At 33.1% G+C, this 26,134-nt stretch overlaps 1 protein-coding gene and 1 pseudogene across 2 annotated transcripts; both read right to left on the bottom strand.

Annotated features, from left to right (window-relative positions):
* Window positions 1-5,845: 5,845 nt before the first annotated feature.
* Window positions 5,846-6,894, bottom strand: LOC113729466 (F-box protein At3g07870-like; annotated as a pseudogene).
* Window positions 6,895-18,694: 11,800 nt separating this feature from the next.
* Window positions 18,695-25,318, bottom strand: LOC113733010 (shaggy-related protein kinase alpha). Of its 2 annotated transcripts, none has more exons than XM_027259112.2 (13): window positions 25,072-25,318; window positions 23,608-23,761; window positions 23,389-23,481; window positions 22,731-22,790; window positions 22,336-22,608; window positions 21,014-21,088; window positions 20,237-20,293; window positions 19,995-20,135; window positions 19,848-19,898; window positions 19,549-19,644; window positions 19,385-19,468; window positions 19,172-19,274; window positions 18,695-19,084 (listed from the first exon to the last, which is right to left on the bottom strand). In XM_027259112.2, the coding sequence occupies exons 2-13, from the start codon at window positions 23,719-23,721 to the stop codon at window positions 19,002-19,004; spliced, it is 1,230 nt and encodes a 409-aa protein (XP_027114913.2). In that variant the 5' UTR covers window positions 23,722-23,761; window positions 25,072-25,318; the 3' UTR covers window positions 18,695-19,001. The 2 variants fall into 2 exon arrangements, with proteins under 2 accessions (XP_027114913.2, XP_027114914.2); XM_027259113.2 differs by having other exon boundaries at window positions 23,608-23,739; window positions 25,072-25,245.
* Between the last annotated feature and the right edge of the window lie 816 nt (window positions 25,319-26,134).

Here is a 26,134-nt window from a genome sequence, read left to right as displayed (position 1 = left end):
AGAATGGTGTAGCTAAGATTCGAACTTGGGTCTCCAAGTTTAAATATGACAATCTTACCGCTAGACTGTACTTAAGTTTGTTGAGAATTCTACTTGACTAAAAAATATATTAAAACATCAAGTTCTTCTCTTATTTTTTTTTTTCAATTTTTTCTTCTTAACCATTTTTAACCCAAATATCCACAACAAGATTTCCTCAAGTCTTCACCATTATTATCAGGTTATTATCTTTAGCAGATTGTAAACAAGTTGAAAATTTCAACTTTTCTTGTTTTCCAACATTTTAGTAAGTTTAATTTTTTTCTTTTCAAGGTTTTTTTCTATATTATTATCTTTAGTTGATTTTTTGCATTTTCTTCTTTTTCCCCTCAGTTTTCATATGTTTCCCTCATTTTTGTTTTATTTTTATTCGATTAATTAAGGATGAAATTTTTGCAAAAGTAGTGCACATCCGTGTAGGAATTTGGTAGGAATTACAAATAATAACATTGGGTTGGTCAAAAATATGGTAGTTGGCACATAATCGTAGCTATTGATAATTGAATTTAAAATAATTAATGGTATAGGATCATTGAATTTAATATAACATGTTAATTAGTAATGTTTAGTAGCAATTAATTTTTTATGTGTTTAACTGTATATTTGTTTTTCAAAAATTTTTAGTTTTTTTTAGTTTGAGCAATTAGATTTATATTTTTATAATAAAATTTTAACTTTTTCAGCTTAAGTTGATGAAATTGTGAAGGTGGTGTGGTTGCTTATCATGCCACTGATAAAAGTTTGCTATTCAAATAGTTTGTCTTAACTTGAACTCTTTTATGGATTTTTTTAAGGGTTGTAAAAGAATTTCAATATTTAATTTATTTATTTTTTGTGTTTTTATTTGTGATAATTGGTGCACATTTGGATTGTATCTATTTATGTTTATAATGAATTTATGAAAACTTGTGGTGAATTATGATATTTTAATTATATTTATCATTCCATGTTTTGTGTATAACTTTTAGAAAATTTATTATTATCATAACTTAAATTAAGTTATGTTGGTAAAGTTCAAGTGTAGAATGAAACCTGCTTAGTACTTAACACTAAAAAAAAAAAAAAAAAAAAAAAAAAAAACAGTGAACCTTTGAACCGCCCGGTTGGACCGGTCGAACCGCAAACCGGCCACCTCTCCGGTTCACTGACCGGTCCGAGTTTAAAAACATTGGATAAAACCCTTTTCCTCACCATTAATATTAACAGCATAAGAAGATTCAGAAGAAATGCAATTCATGATCCATTTTATCCACTGAGGGTAGAGACCCATCTAGCCAAGTAGACCCATTCTTCCCTATCATAAGCTTTAGACATATCCAGCTTTACTGCCATATACCCATCCCTACCAGATCTTTTGTGATTTAAAAAGTGAATGTATTCATAGGCAATAAGGACATTATCTAAGATCTGTCTACTAGGTACAAAGGCAAATTGGCTTGGGCTAATGCAGCAACCTAGAACATGTTTAAACCTATTCACCAGAATTTTGGCTATGATTTAAACCTGTTCTATCAACCTAGAACATGATTTATACAGTACATTACATAGGCTAATGGGTCTAAAATGAGCTACTAGAGTAGGGGTATCAATTTTTGGAACCAGGCATATAAGTGTCGCATTAACAGCCTTTAGAAAGTTGCTAGAATGAGAAAAGCTTTTAATGGCAGCGACCAACTCATTAGAGGTGGCAAAATGGGCGGGATGGGCGGGATTTGCTTGGGTTTGAGATGGAACCGAGTCATATGGGTTTGGGTCCAACCTTACCCATATGTGTTTTGGGACTAACTTGGGCGGGATCATTTTGGGATGGGTTTAGATTGATCCCGCCCAATACCCAAATCCATTTTCTACATATTTTTTTTCCTTTAATTCATTTTTTATTTTTATATAATTTTAATATTTTTGATTTATTAAATTTCTTTTAGTTTTATTAAATAAACATGCAAGTGCTTTATACTCAAGATTCCCACCAAAAATTGGATTAACAAATAAAGGAAAAGATAGATATAGAGCCATATTCCAACATATATCAAGATGGCCAAGGTCCTTAGGATGTTGAATATTTATCCTTATCATTGTCCAAGGATGACAGGTCTAAACTAACTGAAATGCTGGAAATTCTTGTGGATAATGACTAGGAAGACTACTAGATTATATTCGCTGGTATGACTATAAAAATTGTTAAAGATAATTTTTGAATCTAAGATTCCGTTTGGATTGACTTTATTTTTCAAAAAATAAGTTTTTCAAATACAATGTTACAGTAATATACAATAACTCAAGAAACATCCCATCCATATTAATATATCAAATATTTCAAAAAAATTTTATAGTAAAAATTTTTCATATACACTGCTACAATAAAATATTTCAAAAACACCTACCAAAAACAGCTAATCCAAACGGAGCCCTTGCCATTTGAGCCCAATGGGTACCCAAGTATTTCCCATCCTTTCCCATTCATTAATGGGTATAGTTGGGATGTGTCCCAACTTAAACCCAATACCAAATTATAATACCCATCCCGCCCAAAGTTCCTTTGGGCATGGGTAGCCCATTGGGACTTGGGACAAATTGCCAGCTCTACAACTCATATTTTATGATATTCCAAAATTTCTGAAAGAACAAAGGGGACATACCATCTGGTCCAGGAGATTTATTTGGATCCATAGAAAAGAGTGCTGTCCTGATTTCCAATTTTGTGGCAGGCCTGATGAGCTGGGAGTTCATCTCATTAGATATTGTCTGTGGAATTCCCTGGAGGATGCTACTGAAGTCATTGGGTTGATCAGAAGTGAATAACAGCTGAAAATAATTTATGATTTCATTGGTGACCTCATCCTTATTGCAGCATCATTCTCCCTTACTGTTCCTTAACTTGGCGATTCTGTTCCTCTTTCTTTTGCTGGCTACACAAGCCTGGAATTAACTGTGTTTTTATCCCCCTCTCTCAGCCATTTGACTCTAGATTTTTTACTCCAATACAGCTTCTCAACTTTATAAGCTTCTGCTAGCCTTTTGTGCAAACCAGTCAATTTGATGTTCTTTCCCTGCATGTTTCCTTCTTTTACAGTTTTTATTGTTCTTTAATCTGTTTGATAAGTTTTCCAACATTGCTATTAAGGCTTCCCTTCTTCCTTCTAAGAAGGGCAATTCCGCAGTTTTTTATCTTACAATGGACTCTTAAAGAATCTAGACCCTTGCTGATTGTTAGTCCAAGCCTTTTTTAACATCCCCCACCTCTTTATACAACTAAGGATGGCACGGCCACCCGCCCCGCGAGAGGCTAATGGGGCTGGGAGTGGGGCGGGAGGAATTTTTTTCTCCCCCGCCCCGCCACCCACTTTAAAAAATAAATAGATAAAATATATATATGTATATAATTATATATATAATATATAATTTAATTAGTTACAAACTTATGATAATGATATTATTAGTTATATGTGTTATATAATGTATATTAGTATATGTAATATAATTGATATTATCAATTACACTAATAATTATATATGTGTACTAATACAAATTATTAATTGGTTATACTAAATTTACTAATACATTTATACTAAATCCCTAATTACACTTAATACAAATAACATTTTTTCTCAAAAAAAAGCACAAGCACAATAATGAATTAGTGATTGTATTTGTGCCAAAAGTGAAAACTTGACTACTTTAGTTATATTTATTTCATCATGTTGGATTATATTCAAATAGCTTTTGTTTGATTGTTTTTATAAGTTTCAATTGTGAAATTACAATGAATAATAATTTGGTGATGTGTTGATATTTTAGTACTTAATTATTTGCTAAAACTTAACTATAATAAAATTATATAACAAATTTTTATTAGTCCGACGGGGGCACCCGTGAAGGAAGCGGGGCGGGGCGGGGGAAGTGGAGGACGGGGCAGCGGGAATTTGTAGGCCCGCCCCAACCCCGTCCCGTTGCCATCCTTATATACAACAGCCACTTTTTATCAAACATGAATCTGTTCCTCTGTTTTTTCTTGATGCGGTTAGTATCCAATATAAGAATGCAATGGTTAGAAGCTTCTTTTTCTATGTGATAGCATTTAGCTCTATCATGGTTATCCAGCCAACTCCTAGTGCAGAGAACTCTGTCAAGTCTTTCTTTGATTTCCCCATCCCCATTCCGTCTATTACTCCAAGTCCAAGGGTTCGCTTCAAAGTCCAAATCTAACAAATCATTGTTGTTTATAAAGTTTTGAAATCTTTGAAAGTATTTTCAGATCTTACTCTACCACCCCATTTATCCCTGTTTGAAGAAATTTTGTTCATATCTCCCATAATGATCCAGTTATTCCCCAATAAAAGCTTTCTCCTACTCACTAAATTCCACTGGGCTCTTCTAATTTGGTCATTATTACTAGCATAAATGCAAACACACCACCAATCCTGGTTCAAATCATTGTCAAAAATCAGGGGTTCGATGGTAAAACTGGTAAAAAACACTTTTTTGACATTAAAATCTTTTTTTCCAAAAAACTGCCAGTCCATCCGAGTTTCCCACAGGGTCCACCACAAAGAAACTGTCAAACTTGATAAAGAGCTGCAAGTTAGTAAATGAGTTCCCTAGTCACAACCCTGTTAGATCTTTAGCAAATCCATATAAAGAGCTGGTAGTTTATGGGTAGATGAGTTTCCATACTTTTATTTATTGTTTATAAGAGGGATTTGGAGAATAAAATTTTTATTTACTCGTGGAAAATAGTTGTTGAATTCGGCTTGCATTTCCATTGATGACTGTGAATAAACCAAACAACAAAATCAATAATCATTCCCATTGTTTTTCCTAAACCAAACACCTGAAAAGGAATAACATAAACCTATTCCGATTGAAGAGGTTTTGATAGCGATTATCATTGCCATTCCGAAGTGGCAACCAAACGGGTACTTACTTGTTCTCCTACAGTCCTACTACGTCTACATATAAACCATTGAGCTTTGGTTCAATGAGCACCAAAAAGGGGACTAATTCCTCTTTGAATCATAGATCGGGGGGTCGAAACGCATTTGTAGTGAGAAAAAAATTCAAATAAAATGTCAGAGTACTCTTTTAATCTAGTTAGATCTGTATGCCTACTAGCCCCTAATACAGTCTCTTTAAACCCTCTCCCATCTTCCTATAAAATAAGATAGATTAAGTTATAAAAATATTATCTCTTCCTATAGAAGGAGATAGATTAAGTTATAGAACCTATAGAATAAAATAGATTAAGTTATAGAAATGTTATTCCTATAGAATAAGATAGATTAAGTTATAAAAATATTATCCTTATAGCCAAAAAAAAAAAACTAAAACTACATGTACTACTATTATTGTTATAAACTTTCCCTTCCTATAGAATAAGATAAATTAGATTATAAAAATGTTATCGTAGTTGGAAAAAAAAACGTAAAACTAGATATACTACTATTATCATTATAAACTTTCGCTCCCTTATTTCTATAAAATAAAATAGATTATGTTATAAAAATATTATCGTAGCCGGAAAAAAAATACTATACTACTATTATCATTATAAACTTTCCCTTCCTGTAGAATCCTGTAAGGTAAGATAGATTAAATTATAAAAATATTATCGTAGAAAAAATTAAATACTAAAACTACACATACTACTATTATCATCATAAACTTCTAGCATTTTATAAACCTATGTTTGGGCGGCCTCACGTTTTGCGTGAGACCCCATTCAACTAGCACAAGTATAAATTAATACTACCAAACTGGAAGATATAGAAAACTCTTAAAAAGAAGGATCCAATAAGCGACTGAGTAATCAATCCTGCGGGAGAGCAGCTCGATGTAGGGGCACCAGGCTTTTCGTATAAGGAATGCAACGATGCTCATAAGAAGTGGGTGGTCTTCCAAGTTTCTTAAAGGTATTATGGTCAGGATGATAAAGAACCAAGCCTCTTTCACCACAATCCAGCCACAATTCTCCATTCTGAAAGTGCACAACCTCTAATCTCCGGCTGAAGCTGTAACATTCCGATTCCAGAGGTCGAGGACCATCTAGGTTTGGCCGAAGACACCATTTTCTAACCCAAGCCCAGCTCGCGTAGTCCTCCAGCAACCATATATCAATGACGGTATAGCCCCGATACACATTACAGAAGGATAGATGTTCATCCACCACTAAAAGCCGCATATTTCTGTGATTCACTCTGGAGTTGCACTCGTCACCAGGATGAGGCAAGGTAGAGAAATCTTCGGTATCCATCCCAAAAATTGTTATTCCACTGGTGCAAGGTGGGATATCTTCCTCAGCAGCACGGCTGCAACTTGTGATCCAATGAAGAGCTCCATTGCAGATTGCAGGTGGGGTATCATATTGAGGGGGAGAACCTGAAGGTGGGCTTTTTATCTTTCTCCAGCTCCTTCCTCCGAGGCTGTAGATAAAGAACTGGAAACCAATACTCAAGTAAAGAATCTTAAGTTCGTTTGCCGATGGATCATAAAAGAAGGCACAGGAAGCACCTTCATTAGGACCATCTAGAACCAATAGTTCTTGTGTTAAAGGGTTGAATACATAATAACGCCAGCGAGCAAAGGCATCCCTGAACAAAAGCAGTCCATGACATGAATCAACAACTTCGGTGTCACCTCGAACTCATCTTTATTTCAGGCCTAAGCCGCAATTTTTTTATTTTGCTCCTGCGGTTGCTTGCTTGATCCAAAATGTAGAAAGCCAATTTTCCAGTTCCCCTCCAATCCGTTAGATCCGTGGCTTGCACAAAAATGAGTGGAGCAGACCTATCCAGGTGCAATTTGATAAAATAATCTGAGGAAGTCAATGATCTCCAGCGCCTGCACACCCTTCGACATTATTCTAAACGACAGAGTGTTTTTTCAAAACAATATACCTTCCAAATAATTTTCTATCCAAATTCCAAACACATTCACTTGAAATAATACCTGGGTTTATTTTTGTTTAAATTCGTATAGAATAAATGCAGTTAACGTGATATTTTTTATAGAATAAAGTTCCAAATTATTGACAAAGACTTTGCATTACTTGCACATATGGTCTTTTTTCCACCAAGAAAACTCCAAAGACTTTGCTATATCCTGATACAGATTTGATCTATGGAAAAAAAAAAAAAGGCTGAGATAAATGACATAACACAGAAAGCCATACTAAAAGATTTTTGGAGATCAAAACAAGTTATATTTCGTTTACCTTCATCCCAAACAACAATCAGCACATTACAAATGCGGCGTTTACTTGTGCAGAAGATATTTTTCAATCCAAAACAAGTTCTTCTTTTTTTTTATCGGAGGGAGTCGTACGGGCCATGCGTGCTGGGTTTAAGGGATGCGGAAAAGAGTAGGAAAATAAAAGGGGTATTGGAGAGAGAGGAAACGAAAAAGCGAGGAATCTGCTTCATTTATTTATATTATTTGTGGGTGACAAGAAATTTGTTGTAGAGCAAACTCCTAGTCCTCGAAGCCCTGGATTGCTTTGTGAATTTAAGAGGGAAGAGTATGGCAAAAGAATACCTTTTGGAGTTAACTTGGAAGTGGTTTTCAGACCACAGTTAGGATTAGGATTATGCTTGGTTTTCAAGGTACTTGGGTCTAGGGGTGTGAATCGAAATTGAAATCGGTAATTCGGAACTTTGAAATCGAAATTTTTCGGAATTTTGGTATCAGAATTTTCGACCGATTTCGATTTCGAATCCACCAATTCCGAATTCGAATTCGTTCTGAATTCAATTCGGAATTCAGTAAATTCCGATTTCACCGAATTCATGAATATAAAAATTATTATTATTATTATATAAATATTATATTACATATATATAAAAAAATATTATATATATGTGTGAAAACGAAATTGAAATCGAAATAGGAATTCCGATTACACTGAATTCATGAATATAAAAATTATTATTATAATATAAATGTTCTATTATATATATATATCTATATGAAATATATGAAAAATAGATTTGAAATCGAAATAGGAATTCCGAATTTCGATTTCGATTTCAATTTCGAATTGTGAATTCGAAATCGGTATTTCCGATTTGAAAAATCTCATTACCGAATTCAACCTGAATTCGACCAATTCGAAATTGGATATTCCTACTTCCATTCCGAATTACCGAATTCGAAATTCCGAATTCAATTCGAATTCGGTCGGTAAATCGGAATTTTTCGATTTTGCACATCCCTACTTGGGTCTGATTTCCTAGAAAATTTTACGACCGTGTTTGATAATTCGATTCAGCACTTGAATTTAATGAATTGAGACTTTAATATGTTCAAATATGTTTGATAATCAAAAATCGAATATCCTAATTAATTAATCAACTTTGCATTATTTCGGTAAAATTTACTCAAAGCAATAACTAATAAGCAATTCACTTATTACTTAATGCAGCATATGCTCAAATGTTAAAATTTTAGTACGTAACAATTTAGTAAATTAAAGGATTCATATTTCAGATTTCGAACTTCAGTTTTATCAAACACACGTATAGTTAGGTTATATATATATATATATATATATATATATATATTTTTTTTTTTTTTTTTTGGAACTAGATTTTAGTGCTTGATGGTCTGTATTTTCTTTCTTTAAATACATTCAGCAAGAATTTGACACAATGCTTACTTTATCACTGGTGGCTGTGCTTGGGACCCTTGGTAACTGATTCAGCTATTAACAGTTGTAGGGATGCTGCTACATCGAATTCAATATCGTTGTCCACTGAAGACTTTGATGATTTACTTGCTGCATTAACTATCCTGAACTTGATTTCAGGATTTTCATGATTACCTGCTCCATTCACTTCAGGATATGTTTTCCAGTGGTTTAATTAATTCGAAGCATGATCATGATGACACAATCTATCATTTCATACATCATCCCAAAAATTGCAACCGAGTTTGCTTCCAAACTCTACTCTATCTTTCTCAAATAAAAATTTGTTAAAATCTATTTTCTGTTTACAGATCTGATAAGGAAGTCTCTACTAGGTAAGATTTTTCTGCAAATTTCCTTTGCTTTTCATCATTACCCATAGTAATTTATGCATCACCACAATCTCCTACGATTTTGTTAGTTTTATTGGTTGTTTTTTTTCTTTCTAATTTGAAGCATTCAGACGAGCTACGCCACGAAATTTGTCTCAAACATCTATAATCTTTTACTTGTGAGAAAGCTTTAACGTTTTCCTTTTTTGTTGATTGTTGCTTTAGACATATTCTGAGAAATCCCCCTCTTTTTCTACATTTTCATTTAAGTAGACACCAAAATTTTGATAAATTATTTTATTATTTTTATTTTATTTTTATTTTTCTAAGAAATCATTTTATCTCATTTGATTTTATTTGATTGTTTTGTAGGAAAGTCAAAGAAGGGAAAAGAAGGAAAAAGAACAAAAATGAGAAAATGCAGTTAAAAAAAAAATTTGTTGCACGCGCGCGGCTTGTTCCTACTACAAAATTGCAGCAAGGAACCAGTACAATGCAACTAGATTTTGATACATTTTTGGATTCGATTTTTCTTTCTTTTCTTTTTCTCCAAGCTTACCAGTACAAAAGCCACCTCATCACCTCAAAAATCTATCAAAGACAGCTGGAAAAATGGATCCAATGAACAAGAAACTTGGCTTCATGCAAGCCCTTGTTCTTAGGTTCAATGTGTTTTGTTTCGTTTAAATAGCAAGGAACTTAGCTTGAGGGTGCGAAGGAGTGAGAAAAAACGGCAGGAAAAAGAGAGAGAAGGAAAAGAGGGAAACAAAGAAGAAAAAGAAATTTTTTCCGCAAAAATTTTCGGAAAAGGCTGACTTTTTAGCCTGGTTCCAACCGAATTTTTTCCTTCGATATAGCTTCATTTGAGAAGCTGTTGATTTAAACACAAACTAGGAAGTTGGGAGAGAAAGTTTCATTCAGAAAACTTTTCACAAAAAATTCTAGAAAGCTCTCAAATTCAGCCCCGAAATCATTGATTTGGCTACCCTGGAGCAAGTTTGAAGCTTCGTCAAACTACTTCTATCTGCATTTTTTTTAGCTCTAATCTTCTCACAAAGCTTCATTAGGTATTTCCCCAACTTCTCCTTGTTCAATTCAACATTAATACCAGATATTTGAGTGTGTTTATGAGAGTTTATGTTCAAGAAATTTGGATCTATATTTTTTATGATTATTTGGTTTCTAAACTCTATTTGAGGTTATTTTGAGTTCACAATGGTATGAGTTTCGTGTATATCTAAAAATACAGGTTTAAAAGCTTGAAAATGGGAGTTCCTGCGAGATTCCAGCCTCTTTGGCCGGAATATTTCCAGTTTCTGGCGGATTGATTTTGTTGGCTATTTTCGGATCTTTTTTTTTCTGATTTTGTTGGTATGTTTGAACTTCCTCAAACCTTTTGGGCTATTTTCTTTGTGTTTTTGGGCAAAGACTTGATTTGTAGTTGGGTTCACATGTGGGCTTTGATGCTTAAGCCCGATTTATTTTTTGTTGGGTTTGGTTTAAAAACAAAGGGGCTGGCCCACACTTTTCTTCAGTTTTCTCTGGATCGATTAGGATTCTCAGCCCAAGAAAACATTTAAAGGCGGCCCAAGGTTCATTTTCTTTCAAAACCATAAATGAAATTTACAATCCAATCCCTAATCTTTTGAATAATTTCATTGTGGGCCTACAATTTTGAATTCCTTTCAATTAGATCCTTAATTTAATTTCATTTTGGTCCTTAAACTTTATCTTCTATTCAATTTTGACCCCTAATTTTTTTAGTAATTATAATTTGACCCTAAAAACTTTTCAATTTTTTTGCAATTGAGTCTCTAATGGTTTTGATTTCATAATTACAATTGTTCATCTCTTTTAATTGTTAATCATCCTTCATTTGAATGCATTTAATTAGTAAATTTTTTAGAAATTTTTTATTTATTTGTATTTCTTTAAAATAATTTGCTATATGATTACTTTTTTTTTAAATTATTAATAAAATTGGTGTCTTAATCATTTTGTTGATTTTGGAGTATAAATAAGGCAAATTCTACCTCATTTAACCACTACTTCAACGGAGGTACCTTCTATTATTGTTTTAAGTCCTTTTATGTGCTACTATGTGTTTTTTTATGCGTGATTGCATGTTTTGAGTGCTTTTTCTTTTATTTACTCATTTTATTCATTTCAAGTTTTCATTTATTTTATTTAATTTTTGATGATTATTTAAGGGGCATTTAAATATCAAATTATAATAGATAGGTGCCCAATAAATGTATTTAGTTAGGTCATGTAATAGATAGATTTCATTTTGCCAAAAATGTAATTAGTTACGCCACAAAATTTGTCTCAAACATCTATAATCTTTTACTTGTGAGAAAGCGTTAACGTTTTCCTTTTTTGTTGATTGTTGCTTTAGACGTATTCTGAGAAATCCCCCCTCTTTTTCTACATTTTCATTTAAACAGCCTTAACATGTTTTTATTGGCTTTGCTTTTGCTTATTTTATATGTTTTGTCACCATTTACATAGCTATAAAATCACTACTAAAAAGGTAAAAGACATTTCTGTTTTTTGTTCTCCATTTTTTCTTTTTTTTCCTTACTTTTTCTATTCTTTTGTACCTTTGCTGACGTTAGACTTGTTTGAAATCGGAGGTTTTAGGTGTTTTAATCTGCTACAAGTAAGGCTTGTATTATTGAATCTAATTTTTTATTTTCTTTTAATTTATGTGGTCATATTTCACATTTAATATGAGCCAAAGAACTGCGAATTTTAACAGAAATTTTACTACTACTACATGCCAAATATCATGAAGAGTACAGCCTATAAAGCAACAAAACAATTATGATAGTCACAACAAAAAAGTTAGTGGATTCAGATTCAGTTAAATATGTACCGTAGTTTTGATTTTTTTTCACTTTGTGCTTCTATCTTTTGTGATTTGGAGACAATTTATTCCTCTCTACTTGATCAAAATTTTGCGATTCTGATTTATGGTTGTCATTTTTTGGTTCCTGGTATGTGATTGTCACGTGAAATCTAAAGCATATGCTCTGAAGAATGATAGTGTAACCAATAATTTTATATGGTAACAATAGTTTGATCTTGTATCTTAAAAGATTATGGTGATATGATGGTTCTCTACCTTTGGTTTGTTGTTGTTTATTTATGTTGCATTGCTCTCTCTCTCTCTCTTCTAACTTGGATGCAGATTGCTGTTGCCATAGGTGTTCTCATGGTGCACTGAAACTATATTGACAGGCCAAAAAAAAAAGAAAATGAAAGAAATCAATGGTAGAGTTATTTTTGAAAGTTGGGTGGTCTCCCTTACCACAGCATCCAAAATGACAATTTGACAACTTGGTAAAACTCTGAAAATATTTAGAGAGGGACTTTTTAAACATGTTAAGTCTTACTGTTGGCTTTAATTTATTGCTGTTGGTTGGTTTTTATGATAGCAAAACATCATTGGTTTGAAGAAAAAAGGTGCTTAATACAACAATTTGTCAAGTGCTTGAGAGATTGGAAGCAAACTCTCACAGGTTTCGTCTTTTTCAGGTATGCATGCTTTCTCTCTTAAGATCACAATGTAACTATTTGTTTAGGGTTTTTTTTTTGTAATTCTTAGTTTTTTTTAAGTAAAGCATGATGCATTTTTACATATGCTATTATTTTGGATTACAAATACTTATTGTGATTGACTTTTATGGTTTTTGTTATCTATCGGGGATAATTTCAGAAACCTCCCCTGAGGTTTTTGATAATTTCACGTGGCTCCCTTAAAGTTTCAAAAATAACACCTACCTCCCTTACCCATTTCAAATGACAATACTAACCTTAATATTTTAATAAAACTCTCTTGCTGCCTTGTTTATACAAAAGATGGATTTTATAATCTTTTTCCTTTTTCCTTATTCATTTCTCTTACATTTCATTAGAAGTATAGAAGAACTATTAATGTTGTCGCTAATATTTATCCAGATAAACTAGTAACTTTTTTTATGATTTTTAATATCATCCAATTTTTTGTAACTTTTTTTTTGTATCAAAATCAACAATAATTAAAAACAAATGGTCCAAAATCACTACCAAACTATGGTGGTTCCATCACTAAACTAGTCAATGAATTTTTATTTAAAAAAATAGTCCATAAACTTAAAAACACAAGGTAACACTTTCCTCTTTTTTCTTAAAAATAATCTATATTCCCAATAAAGCACTATAAAAAAATAGCTTATCATAGCAAAAGATTTATTGTTATAGTTGATTATTAAATAACAAATATTGGCGTGAAAAACTTGAGACTCCTTTTTTTTCCTATAATTGTGTCAAATTACTTTACAACTATTTAGAAGAATTAATTGAACTTTATAAGATAGGGGCATTTTAGGGTATTAGTTATATTTTTTACCTTATTTTAAGGTTTGGTTACCAAAGTGTCAAATCAAGTGAGGTAAGTGTAATTTTTAAAACTTCAAGGGAACTAAGTCAAATAGTCAAAAACCTTAGGAGAGGTTTCTGAAATTATCCCTATCTATCGAATCATGACATATGTATTCAAAATTTGATATCTGAAGGGAATATTGATGGAAATGGGGTTGTGTGTGTCTTGAAAACGTTATAGTCCATATATAATAAGAATTGAAGAACAAATTTATTAATAATTTGTGTCAAAATAACCAGTTTTAGCCTTTTTTTGGGGATAAATTTAGGCTCCCTTTAAGCAGTAAAATTTTTAAAATACTACACTGTATGAGTTCGATGATGTATTTTTGCTCAAGCTCCATCAAATAGATAAAGCTTTAAATTAGTGAAACTTCATCTAAAATGGTCCATATCGTTGAAATTCCAACAAAATACATAGTTGGTACAGTTTATTAAGTTCAACTTATCTGCATATAGAAACAGAAGATCAAAAAGATAAGTCAATGTAAACAAGGAAAACAAAAAACACAAAAGAAATTGATTTTCTTCATACCATCGCAGCACCCAGTGAATGCCACCGTTGGCATTATGAACCCAATAAGGACTGTAATAGCCAAAATGACAAAAAATAACAATTTTGGATGCACAAAAAATTGTAGTGAGCGTAAATGCTGACGAATGTGGTATACGCACTGGTCAAAAGCTGCAGGTCGGTCCACAACGACATCATTCGGCTCAAGTTTTTTATTCATTTCTGTTGTAAAAGACTTCACTTCAGTTTCAAAGATTCTACAGTGTTGTCTAATATTTTGTATGGACCAATTGAGCGAATTAATCCGCCTGTAGGAGCTAGATAACATGACAATTGAACCAAACCAAAACATTAACATCATCGCTATAGAAAAAGCTAAACATTAACAATTTTATTTTTTTAAAATGCAAAGAAAATTGATATTTATCCAAATAAAATATAACAATAAATTATTCAATGATAGTGATTAAGTATAAGAATAGAGGTAGAAGTAAACATTATATTAGGTTGTTAAACAAAAAAAGTAATTTTTAATTTACACTATAATTTTATAAATACAAATTTTGGATGGCAATATAAAAAAAAAGGCAAAAAATAGAAAAGAAGAAAAGTTTGATAGCGTGAAATGATGAAATGGTGAAATTTAAAAATAACAATAAGCATTCAAATAAGTTAAGATTAAATAACGTTAAATCCTCATATTGAAATATTCGAAATTTAAAAACATGTATAGGAAATGATAATTTAAAAACATGTTATATATAGGACCGCAGGTTACAATAGTAGCAACCACAAATCACACCTCGAAAATTAGTAGGCTGATATTTATATTAAGTTTTCGTCCAGACTAACTTAAGGCAATTTTTATCTCCATCCACACGTCATGTCAAATTGAGAACCAGAGGCAGGATACCATCTAGAAACATTTGTTTCATCTATCACCTACAATACAAAAATGAAGAACAAGAGTTGGCACGCCTATGACAATTCTTTAGCATGTTTTACAATATTTCGTTTAGATGCTCAATACTTAACATATTTACTTTAGCCTATTAAATCCTAGCTCTTTGGTTAGCCTCCGAGAAAAATTGTGCATCCTCTAGTTTGATGTGCTGCTGGGCTGCCCAGCAGCTTCTGTTCATTTTTTTTTTTTAATTTGGACTTTGCTGTCAGCCCGGCAGCAATAGATCTGTACAGGACCATTGTCAGAATCCCATTCTTCCAATTTTTTTTGGTCAATATTCTGAGTAATTAGCCGGATGAATCATCATAGGATTCATTGCACTTCATGTCATATAGTATTAGACAATCACCTCTAGGCGATAATAACTTATAAAAGGCAACATAACATTGAAGGCCCAGAACAGCAAATAACCCAAAACAAGTATACTCAGACTTCCACACACATTATGTTCTTAGCTTGCTAAAAATGAAAGCAAACCAACCTTAGAATCCCTGAAATATTTGCCATCAATCAACTATTGCATAATCATCGATTATGCCATTTCCAGCAACATAATGGAACAAATTAAACATTCCAATGAAGCTATCATGCACTTGAACAAGACATTATGATCAACAAAGAGAGAATGCGTGCATTTCTAGAATCAAAAGATGGACATTATTAGTTTGTAATATAGAAGAGATTGATGAGCTGGAGTGATATAAAACATGGTGTTAAAATGAAATCCCATCCTCTTCAACAAAGCTGGAGTGATAAACCTGATATACAAACTATCAACTTAGACTACGCCTTGAAAAGTAGTGCTATCTATTAACAGTGCTGCAAAAGCATGAAAACCAAGATAATAAGAAGAAGAGAAAAAGATATTAAGCACTTGTACAAAGGACAACAAACTCATTCCCTGAGCTTCATGAGGTAATCATGAAAATTATACACCAAATTAAAAAGATATTTCAAATAAAAAGGATTTAGCAATAAATATAAAGACTGGTAATTAAGTTAGGTAAACTAAAGTCTTGTTTGATAATTCAATTCAGCGCTTAAATTTAATCGATTCAAACTTTAATATGTTTGTATTTGATAATAAAAAAATAAAGCATCTTAATTAATTAAGTAACTTTAAATTATTTAGACAAGACTTACTTCAAGAAATAAGTGGTAAGCTATTCATGTATAATTTAATGTAGAATAGGTTCAAATGTTAAAATTTCAGTTCAAACTTTCAAGTTTATGCATCAGATTTCAAATTTCAATTTCATCAAACAAGCAGTCTTATAGTAGTGTTGTGCTTTATAGTAGTGTTATGCTTAATAGCCACTAGCTTTAAGGAGCAACCGAAGCCTTTTGAAGGTGTTGCATTGCATCAGAGTAGTGTGTTAGCTATCAGCTAACAAAATGAATTAAGAATAAATCCTTAATTGAATTGATCCAATTTTTTTGAACTATCTCAAGGAAGGGATTGAGTTTTAAATTAAGTTGGGCTTCCTGGGAAGACATGCATACTTTTTTGAGTGCTGGTACAATTAACTTTTACATGAGAAGTATTGAAGCATATTACTGTTCCAATTATGAAGCAATTAATGTTTGATTAACCTAATTTGAAAGATATAAATTGTTTTTATCTGCTATTTGTGCAATGTACAAGGATACTAATTTCATACTAAGCTTTTTAAACAGCTTCCCGCGAGTGTACTAAAACAAAAACAAAAACAAAAAATCAATTAAATATTTGTGCAATGTACGTACTTATTCTACAAGTCTATAAAAAAAATTGGCATTATACTACTTTTTTAATGTGTTGTATGTAAGATAAAAAGATGATTGAAAAATGTAACTTTTGAATTTTAAGAAAAAAAAAAATTTTCCAATCTATCCTATCCAAACAATTTTTAGACGTAAGAAGAGTTCTTGGTATCCATTCAACAGTCTCCACTCTCAAACAATTTATTAATAATTTATCTACCGAAAATTCCAGTAATAAGTATTAACTTCAGCCCAGGTCTAATTTTGTTTTGGATTTTCTGTTTGAAGTTACATAGAATAAATATTAACATCACCTCAATCTAAATCTAATTTTATCTTCTTTTTATTTTATTTTTTTTTTAAATGAAGCCATCAGATGTTAACTTGCGCAGTGATGCTGTAGAATCAAATCAAGCTTTCTTTTATTTTTTTTTAATTCTTTATTTTACATTACTCATGGGTGATAGATGATAAATGAACAGGACAATAAAAAAGCTAACTTCATATATGGCTTTCTTTTTTTCGGATTTATTTTTCTTTTGAAAATTAACATTTATGTAATTCTTTCGAAATTCTATTCTATTTCATACATTCTAGGCGTTTCTTATTTTATTTATAGAAAGTAAAATTTACATGACTTTAGTCCAAAGTGAATTATGCTTCATATTCAAATTTAGAATTTTATTGCTAATATAAGGCGCCAGTATTCGAATTACATAATTATCCCTCAATCATCTTGTTAATGACATCCGAATCTAGGGTCTTAATGTAGGCTTCTGCTAGATACTTGACAGCACTCGTTGAATGAAATTTTTATGACTCGTATAGCTACAGACATGATCTCTATGTTTAAAAGAGTCCTTTTTTTTTTTTTTTCTGTCGGAATATCTCTTCAAAATTTAATTGGTTTAAAAGAGTCCTTGTGATTTAATATGAAATCATATTCTCTGACTTGTCAAAGAGTTTGGTTCGCAGATTGTACCTTTTCTTTTAAATTTTAAATTTTTTTTTTCTCATTTTTATGCTTCAAAATTTCTAGATATGATGGCTTTCCATTCTAGATATCCTCCTTAATACTACTACTGTCAAATGGGCTCGTTTTGCATCTCAGCATTATTATTGTTTTGCTTGTAACAGAAACTATTACTCAGTACGTGATAAGTGTCTGTAGAATCCTTTGTGCTCCTTCAGCTAGCAACCTGTGATCTTTCATCAAGGCGTTCCCGATTATATTTGTTTTTATATTTTTACAATGGTTAGCGCTACCTGCGATCTTTCATCGAGATATCCCAAACTATATTAGTTTTTCAATTTTTATGATGATGATTCTAAATCTTATGCGTTCCTTCAATTACCTGTCATCTTTCATCGAGATGTTCCAGCTTACATCAATTTTTCTATTTTTATAATGGTTAGCAAGGACAATGGAAGCCCATTTGTCAGAAGGATATTATGGCTAAAGCCTAAGGGCTGAATTTTTTTTCTAATGATAGAATGAATCGAATCAAATCTAATCAAATTGTAGTAGATTGCTAACCTAGCATAACAAGTAGTTCTAATTTTTGTCAGAGAAAACCAGTAACAGCCAGAATACTATTAATGTTTTGATGACAATTGTTATGGTCATGGAAATAATTAAACTGAAAAGATCTATGTTCCATCCAAAAAGCCAACCCCACTGCTTTTTCATCCTGTCCCAATTTGGTGCAAAAGATCCACCAATTGCGAGTGCCACTTTCCTATAATATTGACAGGCTTATACTTGGTTCGCTAATTAGAAATTGCAACATCCTTAGACTCCCCCTACCCCTAGATTAGGATAGAGTACGTTATACAAATGTATCATTACTGACAAAAAAAGAATAACCGATTTGTATTTGTGCTCTTACGACTTGTTACTCCGCATGCAAGGTCACAAGCTGACAACATCCCTAACTTTATATGGATGTACGCGCATCCATCATGAAGGAGTACAAAAGCTTCTCGACCATAGCATATTAAATCATTGATCACTCCGACAGATTACATTGAACACCAACAACACATCATGGTTCAAATAGTTGATTATGTTTATCAACATAATGTTACAATATGCTGGCTGACAACAAGAGGACAGCTAAACATGGTACCCAAGTTAGTTTTGGTCGTCTGATTTGATAGCATATGCCTAAAACTGCTCTTACAATACAGCGAGATACAACCGGAAAGAAACAAGGGGATATAGAAGAAGAAGACACAATAGATTTTCGATTAATTGAAACCACAACTTCCATATGAAATGGTTTCTTGTCAACCTTTACTCATTCACAGTGCAAGAAAGGGGCACTGCTTCCTAGCATGCTCTGGGATCAGTTTGACAAGAGTCTCCACCGGGACACCCTTCAACTCTGATAGCAAGAAAAAATTCAACAAATTTAGTTGGAATTCACATTAAAAGGCGAGAAATTCCATGAGCCTGTCAAGAAGTTTCATACCATGAGGCTTAAAGTTGAATAATGGAGGAAGAAAACGTCCATTGGGCAAGCGGCTGGATGGATCACGTAATTCATCAAAGAAAGGATGGGTCAAGGCATCCAGCTGCATTAAAATCAAATCCAGACATTGCAGATCAAGCCTCCTCCACAAGAAATATAAGTTTCAATTAGAGGGACGAGAAAAGGTTCAAGAGACAAATTGCACAAACTCACAGCTGAGCATCGTAAATTAGGAGAGTACTGAAGGAGTCTCGAAACCAGATCAACAGCTTCAGGGGGCATACGCTTATGGAATATCTGCCATTCAAGGGAAACAATAAAAGAGCTGAATCATAAAAAAAACAACTCAAGGTTTTTTGCTGGAACTCAAAAATTACCTTGTGCCATGGATGAGCCTTAATCTGTGGAAATTTGAATTCAGTGTAGTTGGGATTCATGCATTTGATTTCCTCCCTTGTCGGAGTACCCAAAACCTGAAAATGTCAGCTTTATTACAAGGATATGAAATAACCTGAAAGCCTACCAAACAGGGCAACCAAAATGAGCATCTCCCACATCATGCTCATCCAAACCAATTTATTTTAGCTAGGATAAACAAGAAGTCAACAGTATTACTGCAAATAGAACTGCAACCACCAAATGTCAAAGCAAGGAAAAGATCGACAGAAAATGGTACCTTAATGATCTCAACAAGTTGGTCCACTCCACTCTCACCAGGAAACAAAGGCTGGAAGCAAATCAGAAACCACACATGTTAGAATCTACATGATAAACAAAGGTCAAAGGTCAAAGGAACAAATGCACAAAGAAAACCACATTCTACCTGTCCAAGTAGTAGTTCAGCAAGGACACAGCCAGCAGACCAAATGTCAATGGCAGTCGTATACTCAGTTGCCCCGAATATAAGCTCAGGTGCTCGGTAATACCTAGAGCAAATGTAAGAAATATTCGGCTCCCCTTTTACCTGCCACATTCAGGAGTGAAAAACATCAAGCATCAAAGAAAAGCACGGAGTGATCAGAACACCATTGAGTGCAGATGTACAGAAGGAACACCAAAGCATACCAAAACTTTAGCACTTCCAAAATCGCATAATTTAACCTGATGAGTATGAGGATTCACCTGTGATAAGAAATAATAATCTCAGCCACAAAGCAAAATTCTATCTCTAAAGGTACATTCAAATATGAATGAGACCTTGAACTTGATAATCGAGGCAACATCATATGTATTGAACAAACAAAACAATTTCATCAATAAAAATCATTTAGATATTGAATAACCAGTAGTAATTCAAGAAAATTTGATAAAACATTTCTGTACTTGAATGCAGTTACAATTCAGATGAACATAAAACAATATTATGGCAGTGTCTTTACCAAAATAAAACCTTAATAATCCCAAGAATCAAGCCCACTGATTAAGGATCTTGTCTCCTCATCTTGAGTACAAGGACTCGATTCTCATTTCCTGCTTCTTCCTTGCCATCCCTCCCTTCTATAACAATTTAAAGATAAAAAACAAAGAACAAGAACAACAAAATACACCAACCCATTACCCCAGAAACCCCCAAAATAGATGGGAACAAAACCAAAAGAAAAGTTTTAACACACTAGCACTTCACAATTTACTGGACCTTTAAGACATTGTTCCAGTCTGCTGGAACAGGTAAGGATAATTAAGAAAAAAAAGAATGTGTAAATGACAATGACGAAAAAATTGCGATAGTTTCTAGAAGGACAAAAATCAAACAACAAACCAGTTGAAAGCAAAATGCAACAGTGGTGCTTTTAAAGTACCACCATGGAAACGCGTAAGCAAATGGTTGACATGATATCATACCAGGAGATTTTGCGGCTTGATATCCCGATGACACACTCCAATACTACGATGGATGTAAGACAGGGCCCTGAAAATCTGCAGCACAGTAGGATGTCATTCTCTAGACAATACAGAATTTTCAAACCAAACTCTCAGGCAATGAGTTGTGCTGAAAACTTGACAATAAACCAATTATTGGAAAACGATTTTCCGCAACAAATGAAGTTACACAAGCAAAGGAGAAGCAAGAGAACCCTGAACTGCTAAGAGCGCAGCTCCTACTGATATTAATTAATCATTTGTTAAATTTTTCTTTCATGTTTTCCAACAACAATGAACTAGCATAGCCAGCACCTTACGCATACTCAAGAGTCATAACTTGATAATACATGCATCCGAGTGTGTAGATGACCCTTAAAAAAAATATATATATATTTTTTTTTAAAAGGGCTCCTCAAAACATATTTAACATGGAATTTGCTGTTTCCCTCCTGCCATAAAGAAAGTCAGAATACAACAAAATCATGGCAGACACCATTCTGCTCACATCAAAACGCAAAATCCATCTGACATCTCAAACTGCAAAAACTTGGCACAGCACTTTGCCATGCAGATGCAATCTGAGGCATCATGTATAACTATTTATTCAATGACAAAACAAATATGTGGAATTGAGTTAGTCTGTGTTGACACAAGTACACCAAATTTATGAATAACTTGCTATATGTTTCTTTCATGTTTTCCAACAGCAGCAAACTTTCGTAGCCAGCACCTTATGTAGACTCTGTGTCATAACTTGCCTTGACGATACATGCCTCTAGGTGACCCTTAATGTTTCTTTCATGTTTTCCAACAGCAGCAAACTTTTGTAGCAAGTACCTTATGTATACTCTGTGTCATAACTTGCCTTGACGATACATGCCTCTGAGTGTGTAGGTGACCCTTAAAATATTAAAAACCTCCTATACACATAGTTAACATGGATTTTGCAGTTTCCTACCATGAGAGAGCAACACTAGATGACAAAATCATGGTCAGACCATGTTATTCACATCAAAATCTATCGAGAATTTCACTACTAACATCTCAAACTGGAAAAATTTGGACCAGCACTTTGCCATGCTGACGCAATCTGGGGAAGCTGGTACTATCGATGTACATCAGTACATCATATAAAAATATTTATACAATGACAAAACAAGTATGTTGAATTAAGCTACTATACGATCACATAAGTACACCAAATTGGGTACATGCATGAACTTGCAAACACTTAAAAAGTCTAACAAACAGTTCAAATAGGACATATGAATGACTTACAGAATCAATAACTGGAAAACTACCTGATATGTATACAACTTCACATATATCAGGGGCATCCTTTGGTTCAACTTATTGTAGTGCTTGATAACACGATGAACAGTTTCTGGGACATACTCAAGCACCAAATTGAGATATAATTCATCCTTTTCTGTAGTTGAAAAAAAGCAGTGCTTCAAAGACACAACATTTGGGTGGTCAAGTAGGCGCATGGTTTGCAACTCTCGGTTCTTGTATCTCTTGTCTTGAAGAACCTTCTTTATAGCAACAGTCTCACCTGTCTCTAAACATTTTGCCTGGAAATTTTTGAAATTTAGCAAGAAAACAGGTGGTCTACATATTTAAAGGGAAAAAGGAAGTACAGTGGCACTATATCCCCATCTCCAACCAAACTCAGGCAGCAATTGACACGTCTTACCTGGAATACTACTCCAAAAGATCCATGCCCAACAACACGCTCTGCCATGTAACTTATGGTCTGAAAACACCAGAACACATTGTAAGTTATAAATTCAGGTAAGATTCAGTGTCTGTACTGCCCGACAAAAACAGGAGGAAGAAAACAAAACATAAGATTTTTTTTTTGCGTATTATTCCCCATTTTGTTAGTATATCTAGCCAACAGCTATTCTTGCAATAATGCACTAGATAGTGAAAATTCATTTCTTACAATAAACTTTCATAAAATAGAGCACATTACATTCTATTTTCTCTTCCTTTATATGTGTAGTAACAGTAGCTCATTCATACTAACAAGTCCATACACACAATATTGGATAATTTCAGAACCATCCAACTCATATATTAGCCACCTCAGGGGGTGTGGTGAGGGTTGGGTGGTAAGGTGGGAGGGATTATAAGTAGGAAGTCAGGGATAATCTTTAAAAAAAAAAAAAAAACCCATAAATCTGCTGTCAAACAGTTCCTGTTCTATGACTAGTCATCTATTAGTTTTCACAAGAAACAAAAGGCTGAAGATGCAAATAACTACTTGATTTGGAGAAAAGACAAACTTGTCATGTGCAACAAAATCTTAGAAACAGAGACACACAAAAGTAAGAGACAATGAATGCTACCTGCTTTGGCTGGCCATTGCGACCACCAATGGTTGTCACTATTATATGGCCTGTCTCAGTCCCATTACCATCGACAATGGTAGCTTCCATTTCCTACCAAAACCAGATAAGTAAATCACAATTTTGAAAAAATGCCCACACAAAGAACTATAAAGCCATCAAAGAGACGTAAATGCTACCCCAGAAGAAGCAGAAATTTCATATAGTTGAGACATGTACCTTATCATCCCTGATTTTCATGTCATTCATTTCTTCAGGTAACCTATCAACACCAACAACATGGGCACTAGATTCCCTCAAACCAGAAGTAGGTGCTACTCCCACAGATGCCATTTGCTAAATTCTTTTTCACTGTATATCAGAAATCATTAACCTGTCCAAATTTGCAATAAGAAATGCTTGAACATTAAACCCGTTTGCATGGGTGTTCATGTCTTTCTTTCACCAATTTCTCCACTTAATCATTTAACTCAGGCTATATAACAACTTAAATAGTACAAGCAAAGAAATTGAGTCAAATATATGACATGTTAGCAATTCAAACTAATTATGTGCACACAAATCCCAAATCCAAACTTCACCAGAAGCATCCTCAGAAATTAAAGCATAAAATCTTCATGTTTGAAATCCCTGGTGACACAGAATAAAATGCAATTTCTACACCATAACCAACAACTGTTGTACATAGGCTTCTCACAGGTTTATTTCTTCGTTTACAGTTAAAAGTGGATACCTTTTTGTTACCTGTCATTCCTAAATATAAATGCTCACAATAGTTTGTGCTATTTAAGTTCAACTGTCAATTATACCATTCTCATATGATTGCAAGGAAATTCAATTTAAGTGAACCAAAAGTTTAGAAATTGTTCCTTCTTTCTTAAAACTATAAATTGTAGCTATATCCTAGTAAAATTTGTACTTTCTCACCAAAAAGTACAATACAGAACCCTCCTTCAATAAAAAATGAAGGAAAAAAAAATCTAAACCCCTGTGTACCCTGGTGGGTTGGTTCCACAGTTGTACCAGCACAAGGAAATCAGCTTTCCTCAAAACAATTGGTGGACCAAAAATCACTTCTTAAACTGAAAAGAGAACAAGATAACAAAAAAAAATTTCTCTCTAAGCTCTGAGCTCTGAAATATTCTAGCCAGCTGAAAATACATAAGGCATATAATTTCGAATCTTTAGCTGAATTACTTACAAATAACTAAAAGCAAAATCTAAAAAATAGTTCAGGTATACTAGTTCATTTAACTCATCCAGAAGACACGAGAAAAGCAGCCTAAGAAAAAATACAAAGAAAGAATACACAAAAATAACGAAAGCATACAAGTCATAATTACCAAAAATTAAAGGTCATTTTTTTGGGAAAATGTTCACGTTAATAACTTTTCCAAAAACAAATTAGAAAGCAAAATCTACCAAGATCTAACGAGCTAACTCACCAAATCCAGATAAATCCACAGTACAAAAATCAGGTTTAAAAAAAGGGACAAAAAGGAAACTTATCTATTTGCTAAAACCTGAAACGCCTATAATCTGTAGATCCGCATCTAAATTAACTTCTAGTCATGAGCATCCAAAATTATCAGCAGGACAAAAGCACACAAAAAAATTTTTAAAAAAAAAGGCCCAAAACAACCACAAATTTGATGCATAAAATCGGAGAAACAAGGAATTTACCGACAAAATTAAAAGGATGGTAAGATATCACCGATCTTCATAATCGGTGGGGCGTTGTGATCAATTGAGGTGAAGATAACACCATCACCCCCACACAACACACACCAGAAAAATAAATGTAAAATGGTAATTATAGTTTAGAGAGAGAAAGAGCGAAGAGAGAGAGAGAGCTTGATGCAGAGAGAGACAGAAAGAAACGGCAAAGCAGGAGAGAGAAAGAGAGAGAAGAGAAGACAGGTGTTATGATTTTTATTTTTTAGGGGGGGGGAACTATTTATTTTCCTTTTTTTATATTTTTTGAGGGTGTCGAATACTGGGGGAAGGGCGTGACGGACAGTCAAAGCTTGGCCACTATAAATTGGAGTATTTGGGTTGTTTTTACTATTTGAATAGGAATATGAAATGATTGTGATTGTGGCATAAATCCAAATTCAAAGCAATAAAAAGTCAATAAACATATTCACATTATTCCATTTGTTGATAGCGAAATAGTACTAAAAGTATGACCACGTTTTACCAATAACTTTCTACCTAAAATTTTCCTATTTCCTCCAATAGAAAATTCTGTAATATTGCAACAATAGATTAAAAAAAAATCACAATTACATGTTTTCTTTTTTTTTCTTTTTTGTGTACCACGTTTTTTGTTGTAAATTGGATTAAAAATTTTGTGCTCCGACCATTCTTTTTACTGCTTCACATATATTATACTACAGAAAGTGCTGAAGTAATTAATTTTTATGGCCAAATTTTAGTGTTCTCAATTTTATTAGAACTGTGGCCTTGTTTGGATTGCTTGTTTCCGTCGGAAAATATTGTCGTTTTCCGTGATCATATTTCCCTATCGCCTTTTTCCCTCACATATATCAAATCGCTACAGTAATTTTTCCATGAAAAATGACGGAAAATGCAATCCAAACACAATCATATGTGTTAATTTCTATCCACGGGATGTCTTTGCTCACTATTTCTTCTTAAAATTTCAAAGAAAAGGTTATTTTTTGGTAAAATAATTGAAAACTAAAAGAGTAGTTTTGCCATTAAACTTCAAAAAGCTTTTCTT

This window comes from Coffea arabica, chromosome 2e (assembly GCF_036785885.1).
Source record: "Coffea arabica cultivar ET-39 chromosome 2e, Coffea Arabica ET-39 HiFi, whole genome shotgun sequence".
Lineage (NCBI taxonomy): Eukaryota > Viridiplantae > Streptophyta > Magnoliopsida > Gentianales > Rubiaceae > Coffea > Coffea arabica.
This window is presented reverse-complemented; position numbering and strand designations above follow the sequence as displayed.

Coding starts and splice junctions, on each gene's coding strand:
- LOC113733010 (XM_027259112.2), bottom strand. CDS start 23,721: ATGGCATCTGTGGGAGTAGCACCTACTTCTGGTTTGAGGGAATCTAGT. Junction 20,294..21,013: donor TCAAGCCGCAAAATCTCCTG/GTATGATATCAT, acceptor TTCTTATCACAG/GTGAATCCTCATACTCATCA. Junction 19,275..19,384: donor CTAATTTACGATGCTCAGCT/GTGAGTTTGTGC, acceptor ATTTTAATGCAG/CTGGATGCCTTGACCCATCC.